Here is a 7,606-nt window from a genome sequence, read left to right as displayed (position 1 = left end):
AACTCATTGGCTCGTGGAAGAACAGTTACAGCTCGATCCCATAGATTACGAGCGTGGTTAACTTGTCGGTTCCTCACCTCCATTTCAGCGTATCTCAGCCATAATATGATGTTGCGATGATCAACATCCAAAGCTCTCTCATATATGGACCGTGCCCTTTGGACTTCCTTTTGACTTTCCTCTCATTGTGCATATTTAATCCAGTTGCTAATAACTGTACGATTTTTCCTGAGGCTGTCCTCAAAGGCTTTTCTTTTCCTATGCTGGTAATCAGCAAGTTCATCTGGATCAGAGATTTTTTGTTTTGGAGGAGGTGGCAAGATTTCAAGATCTCGTTCTTTGGCTTCTCTCAGAAGTTGTTCAGCAGTGATCTGGACTTCTGCTGGAGCTTTGTTTTTTACATTTGCCACTTTGGGCATTTTCTGAGGTTTCGTCTCCATTCTGGAAGTGAAATAAAAAATTAAACGACCACAATTATTTAAATCCAAAAAATCAAGTAACTTTCAATAAGAAACACGTCTTCCAGACGCTCTTGACGCTCTTCACGTCCGGTTCTTCTTCCCGCGACGGCTGCTATATTCCAACTCGACTCTCAGGCTGCTGAGGGGTGAACTGTTGATAACACACTGACTCTCACTTGCAACGCTGTTATCTCGCGCCGTCTTACGTCACCGCGGAGGGGGGAGGAGGGAGCGCTACATTACCGCCACGTACCGCTGGGGAGGTAGGGGTCCTCCGTTGCGCAACGTGTCACACTATATACGTAGGTGAGTCAAATGAAAACCGTAAAACTGAGATAAAAATTCGAAATATCGCGCCATTGTCCTGTTTGTTGGCAGACATGTTACCAATGCTATAAAGAGTATCCTATAGGTGGCAGTATAATTCAGACAAACAGAACACCATCACAGTCGTTTCAGCTATGCATTCTTGTCCTCATTTTTACAACTGTTATACATAAAACGCTGAAAACATGCCAGAAATATGATGGTGAAGAACTATGGCTTTCGCAATGTATAACCTCTGCATATTTAACGTAATAGCTTACGAATCAAGAAAAACATTTTATGCCATTCAATATACATCATTACGGACCTCCCTCTTTATAGACAGCCTACTGTAGTATATGTTGCTAGGCAACCAATTATTCAAACGGCACGCCACACTACAAAGTTGTTGCATGGACATTTAATTGTTGCCTAGCAAGTAAAAAATATATCGTGTTTCACTAAACAGAACAGAGGAAGTAATTCACTTTTGAAAGAAGAAAATATGTTTAAAACGGAAGGGTTACCTCTCTTACCTGGCTACTATTTTAGGGACCCAACGGTTGGTACTGCATTCCATATACTTGCCTTATATTTGAATTGGTTCATGGTGGAACTTATTTAGTAACGATATTTGTTGTTTAGACAGCTAGTTCTGTAAATTAACTGTTTGTCCATACTTAATGTATAATAATATACTCGACCAGAAGAGGCAGTACTGGCTTCATTAGGGGGAGGGGGCAACGGCCTAAATACCAGTGTACTTAATGTCTGATTTATTTACTGACAATTTTAAGTTGACCAAGTGTACGGTGGAAGAGCTGGGATAGCGCAGTCGGTATAGCGACTGGCTATGGGCTGGAAAACCAAAGGGTCAGAGTTCGAGTCCTGGTGGGGGCAAGAATTTTCACTTCTCCAGGTCATCCAGACCGGCTCTGGGGCCCACCCAGCCTCACACCAAATGGGTACCGGGAGTAAAGCAGCTATGTTGAGAAGCTGATCACTTACCTCCAACTAGCCCAGCTAGTACTAAGGTCAAGAAAACGTGGGTCTATACATCCACTCCCCAACTCATCTTCATGGCATAGTACTTAATTAGTTAAGCACAGGGACAACTTTACCTTTTTACCAATTGTTAGGTGGAGATGACACATAATACAGCAATCATTCGCCAACTGCACATCATGTTCCTCGAAAATACGATCGTTGGCAAGACAAAGGCCATATGAGAAAATCGAGGCTAGGGGCATAATGGCCACTGTTGCCATTCATCAAATTCTTAATGTATATATCCAAGACACATAAAACACGAAATAACACGTTTAAAAATAATACAAATTCTAGAATAGCCCACTATCCTGATTAAAGCAACTAACAGTTTATTATTTCCCCTTGAGGTGTTATGATCATGATAATATAAGTCCATATTGATGACCACAGTATTGTTGACAGGAATACCCACTCTTTCCCATGAAATGATTTATTCTGTGTATAAAAATATAAAGCCACAGAAATTTAAACCAAATACTGCATTGAGCAATACTTGGCATGAATGCAGTGGTGAGGAATTGCTAGAATAGCACACATTGCTGTTATTGCCCCGATGCAGTAAGGCACCTATGATGTTAGAGGCAGGAAACCCACTCGACACTTCTGAACACTGAGGTAAATGACTGACATAAATTGTTCAGCTACTCTTTGCAGGATTTTAAAACATTTCAAAAGGTCCAGATTTGTCGAGCTAGAGAGATTCATGCAAATGGGGAAACAGCAGCCATTGATAAGGTCTATACATTAAAAGCATGTGCTTTGATTGCGGTGCAATGTGAAGGAATGATTAAGGCCAGGGGTCCAGCAAAGCCTGTCATACTTCTTTCAGTATAATCACTGACATACCAGCCCGGCAGCTCAGTTCTTTCGACGGTTACCAGCAACCACTTATGTTCATATGCTCACTAGAACTCTGCACATTTCTTTAATTTCACTTCATTCATAAGACGTATATAGATTAATGCTGAATGGTGCAGTCTAAGTGATACTAATCTTGTTTCATGTCTTGGAACAGACAGATCTAGATCTTAAATTGGTGACCAGCTATCCTGAATGAAATCATCCATTGTTTTCCTAGTCTCTCAAGCAAATGGCAGGATAGCACCTCAAATCTGGCCATGATCACTGCCTTTCACACTACTTCCAAATCATTATTCACTCCTCACCCCATCTTTCAGCACTATGTAATCTGAGCTGCTGACAACTTCATTAAATAAAACATAATGAGGTACACATAAAACTGCACAAATAAATAAGATAGGTAAGTGAAGGTTAATACTGGAACAACAACTTAACATTTTATGTTGTTGATTGTGGGCCTTTTGCTTTTATGCAAATTTACTAAATTTATATGGGGAACTGCTGTATATCTATTAATTTTGAGGTTTATGCCCACAGGCACTGACAGAATATTTGGGGGAGGGGGAACAGCCAGAAAATTAACTTAAAACGCAATTTTAGACCATTATTAATGATCACATTCTAGTCTTCAGGATAGAGTAATTTTTAACTATTTTTAATTTCTATTATTAATAATACATATTTGGTACACTTCCTTCTTTTCCTGAAGTTTGATTTTAAATCAAGGGGACAGTAGATCCCTAGGCCTTCCCTGCTGATGCTAATGGTCAGTCCCACTTGCCCTCAGATACCAATGAAAATGGTCATACAATACTGTAAAGTAAAGGTGTCCTTGTAACAGGACGTGCAGACCCATAGGGTTGTGAGACGTCGAGGCTCCCACATTTTCTTGACACTCGGCTCACAGATGGCAGTGAGGTTGTCAGCCTTATGTGCCAGCTGCCCTTTATCCGCCAGGAATATTCCTGGTAATCATTTCTGTTAGAGGCTGAGTCGACCCCAGGGCCATAGTGCTGCTGGAAGGATTAAGTGAATTGAAAAGTCCAGTGACCTCATCACGATTCAATCCCATGACCTTCTGGCTTGTAGCATAGTGCCTCAACCAACTATGCTACCACGATACTGTGCAATGTTTAATACCAGAGTTTTTATGATTAAGTACCAGAGCTCCTGCTGACAGTTACAGTTGGCTGCAAGGTGAAGTAGACCACCAATCTTTGTCCAGTATGCCTATCAGTTGTGCAGAAATGTAAGACCATGTCCTGTGTATGCATTCATGGAACAGTATTTAGCTACCTTCACCTCCACCTATGTCTTAAAATTATTGACATTTAGTGTTCTCTTAACCATTGTTATACAGAGGATTTGAGGTCCTCACAGCAGAGGTTATGAAGAGTTCTATCTTCTGGAATAAAAGGGCGTGCAGTCCAGTGATAAGTCATTTGAAATTTTGAAGGAGCATGTTACCTTCAGGGTTGAAGTGTCAGCCAAGCAAGAAACTAGCATGAAGCAGGGAGCAAGCAGCTTTCACCAGGCTACATGGTATTATATCCCATAAGATACAACTCTCATTTATGGGAAAAAATTATCCCACATAGCAGTTAAATGTTTATAAATGGTTTATATTTTAATTCTATGTGCCAGTAAGCACCAGGAGGTGAGTAACATTCCTGTTGTAAGGGAAACTGCAACCTGCTATCTCCAGAGTGGGTCCCAGAGAAAATTTTCATTAGAATAACAGCCTCCTTACCCCATTAGCAGTCTGGAGCAGTTCACTGGGATATTACCTAAAATTAGGCTGAAGTTTCTTCCTTCTGTGTACTTCACAACAGATTATTCACTAATCATCTTATCATTCAAAGCTATATAAAATAAGTTGTTGTGGGTGTCATTAAGTAATCCAGGAATAAATAAATAAATAATGTATGTATTTTCTGTTTTACAGATCACAGATTTTCACCTCTCTCATCAATATGACTTCAGGAATGGATTTTGTTATTCACGTACAGCAAATATTGGCATTGGCAGAAGACCACTTGATGTAGAAGGGACAGCACATTTTCATTCTGTAGACCCATTTATGTAAGAACTCATATTCATTTGATAATGATGAAGCAAAATTTTATTATTACTATACTCATCAATGTATTTCCCAACATTTTGTATTTTTCATTGAATGGGTGCCATGAAAGGGCTGAAGGAATTGATATAATGGCTTTATTGATACAAAGCAACGTTTATAATTTAAGAATGATAACATTTTTTAACTATTAGTATCTATAACCACCTTTATAATTGCTCAGTCCTAATGGATCATGAGATCCCTAAGGAAGTCACATTAAGCATTGCATCTCTTTCCCAGCTGTAAATCTCTTAACTTTTTGAAGCGTAAATGTGTTCTAAACATTTAAAAATTTGTTCATACCTGACAGGAAAAATGCTGGATCCCCAATGCAAAGACCAACCAGTTAATACAGTTTTAAGGAAAGAACTGTTTTTCACTCTGAGAACCAGATGAAACTTATACAGTGTGGAAAAAATGAGATATTAAAGCAGGTGGTACATATGGTTACCACTGTGCTTAAGTGGTTAAATTTACCAGATATTGAGTAAACATACTGACATTTCTACACACTTGCTGGTGATACTATAAGCTGACATGTGCTAATCATATAACAAGATGATTCAACATTTTTATGTAACACAGTAACTGAGATTCAGTTTGTTCTATGGTTGCAGCAAATATTTTATTGATGCATTGTTTTGTTTGTCAAACTCGCGTGGAAAAAGCCATTAAACCAGAGAGCCAGTTTATGGCAAAACTGGATAAAAATGCCACCGATACGTACAGAATGTCAAAGCAAGTTTATGTAGAGATAACAATAAATATATCACAAAGTTTTGTGTGTTAAACATGCAAGAGAGGAGGGAAGACATTATTGACAATGCAAAATCTAGCCATTGTACCACTTCAGAAACTGATAACACATTCTAGGTCTGATTACACACTTAACAAAACTGACATACTACAACATGAAACAAAGATGGTCTTACAAACATGTAGCATAATTATAAGTGTTCCTACTTCATAGTAAACTTTCCCAATCTGAATTGCATCTGGAGCTGGCTATCCTAGCCAAGGCATGAATTATTTGTTCTTATTGTGTTCATGTGACTGTCAGAAGAGAACCTTAATATATCCCACACCAATGTATCCTTCTTCCCCCATGGTTTTCATTCAGTAAACAAAACAGCAAACAATTTCAGCATGAGAATACACATTAAGTGTGTCTGAATGTGCTGTTTTTATTAACAACATATACAGGGTGCGTCAGAAAGGATGGTTGGATTTCAAGTGCCTGTTACGCCGCGACGGGGGGAGGCGTAGAGTGGGGGGGGCCGATCGATTGGTCGGTGGGAGAATGCAGTTTCAGTTGGTAACATGGAGTGGTCGGGTGCACAGCGTGCATTCATTGTAGAGACGTTTTTGAAAAACAGAGAGTCTGTGATCGCTACTCAACGAGCCTTCAGCATTCATTATGCGATAGGATCCCTACTCACAACACAATTTTGCGGTGGGTGGCTTCATTTCATGCCACAGGTTCAACCTAAGTTGAACCTAACGTCATCTTGAATCACAGTGACATTCCTTGGTCGGCATGTTCACCCGATCTTGAGCCCTGTGATTTCTTCCTTTGGGGCCATTTGAAGGCGGAAGTTTATAAACATCGACCACATACACTGGACGAGCTAAAGACAGCGATTCGAGAAGAAATCGCGGCGATTCCACCAGATATGACCTCGAGAGTGAAGAATAACTTCAGAAAACGCCTCGATGTCTGTATCAGAAGCCAAGGATATCATATGGATGATATTGTATTCCACAAATAAACTGCATGTATTGGCGAATCTGATGGTAACAATAAAATTTGGATTTGATGAAGCCTTACCAATTTTATTGCCCTGTGAAATCCATCCATTCTTTCTGACGCACTCTGTACTTACACAACATCAGATAGCTTCTGAGCATTACAGCTCTGGCTCTTCTTCCAGGTTCGATCCATCACTAACATATGGTTGCGTGAAAAAATGCCCAGTCTCTCTCTTTGTCCCCCACTATGTATTATGTGACAGGCTACGCCTCACATTCAGAGCATTCTTCAAACAATCTGTGCCTCAGTCTCCACTTGAACACTACCGTATTCGCCAAGTAAACATCATTTACTTCGTTGAAGATGACACAATCACTGTTATGGAACCAGAAGTTGCGGTAAGATGCAGTGTGGCTGCCAGTAAAACATCAGATTCTTAGATTATTTAATTATACTATTTCAAATGCAGGTATGTGGAGATAAGAGAAGGACTCAGAAGAAAACAATTATAGACCATTTAAAACATTGGTCAGGAGGGACCTGGCAAAACCATGGAAGCCATCGCTGTGGTAATCTGCTTAATTTCAGTGGAAGTACATAAAGAAACTACTGATAATGAAATTTTTAGTAACTGCGGCATATCATCATTCATTCATCAGTAATTTGTCAGACAACAGGTCCACAGTCTCTCCCAAAACAGTTCCTCCACTTAATCCAGGAAAAGTGATAATGTAGTTTTTCCATTTGCTTTCCACATCGCAGTACATCACTGCTTCCGGCATCAGTTTTTGGTTTTTGGTGTTTCTCTTCGTCTGATGCCTACCCTTTGACCTGTCCAGCAAGGGAGGCCCTGCCAGTAGCTACGCTACCGCTGGTATAGCTCTCAGGGTCCTTGGCATACTCAAACCCCCTCACCATGATAAGGTGGAGACACAAACGAGGGGGCATATCATCATATGAACAAAAAAAATATACAGCAGTTTATTACCTTGAACAGCTGCAATGAACTTCAGTTGAGTCTCTTCATTTTGGCTGATCTAGGAAGATAAAAGGCTC

At 39.9% G+C, this 7,606-nt stretch overlaps 1 protein-coding gene across 4 annotated transcripts in view; it reads left to right on the top strand.

The window, feature by feature from the left end:
• Window positions 1–732: 732 nt before the first annotated feature.
• Window positions 733–7,606, top strand: part of LOC111867721 (EF-hand domain-containing protein 1) — an 18,817-nt gene continuing 11,943 nt past the window's right edge. Inside the window, exons 1-3 of one of the 4 annotated variants that reach the window (XM_033752790.1) lie at window positions 733–767; window positions 4,624–4,760; window positions 6,732–6,948. In XM_033752790.1, the coding sequence (XP_033608681.1) occupies window positions 4,759–4,760; window positions 6,732–6,948 (219 nt within the window). In that variant the 5' untranslated portion in view covers window positions 733–767; window positions 4,624–4,758. Of the gene's footprint in view, window positions 768–1,208; window positions 1,330–4,170; window positions 4,221–4,623; window positions 4,761–4,790; window positions 6,949–7,606 lie in introns of those variants that run through there. The other 3 variants (XM_023857803.2, XM_033752789.1, XM_023857802.2) reach the window with 3 other exon arrangements.

The sequence above is a fragment of the Cryptotermes secundus genome, unplaced genomic scaffold (genome assembly GCF_002891405.2).
Source record: "Cryptotermes secundus unplaced genomic scaffold, Csec_1.0 scaffold1555, whole genome shotgun sequence".
Classification (NCBI taxonomy): domain Eukaryota; kingdom Metazoa; phylum Arthropoda; class Insecta; order Blattodea; family Kalotermitidae; genus Cryptotermes; species Cryptotermes secundus.
This window is presented reverse-complemented; position numbering and strand designations above follow the sequence as displayed.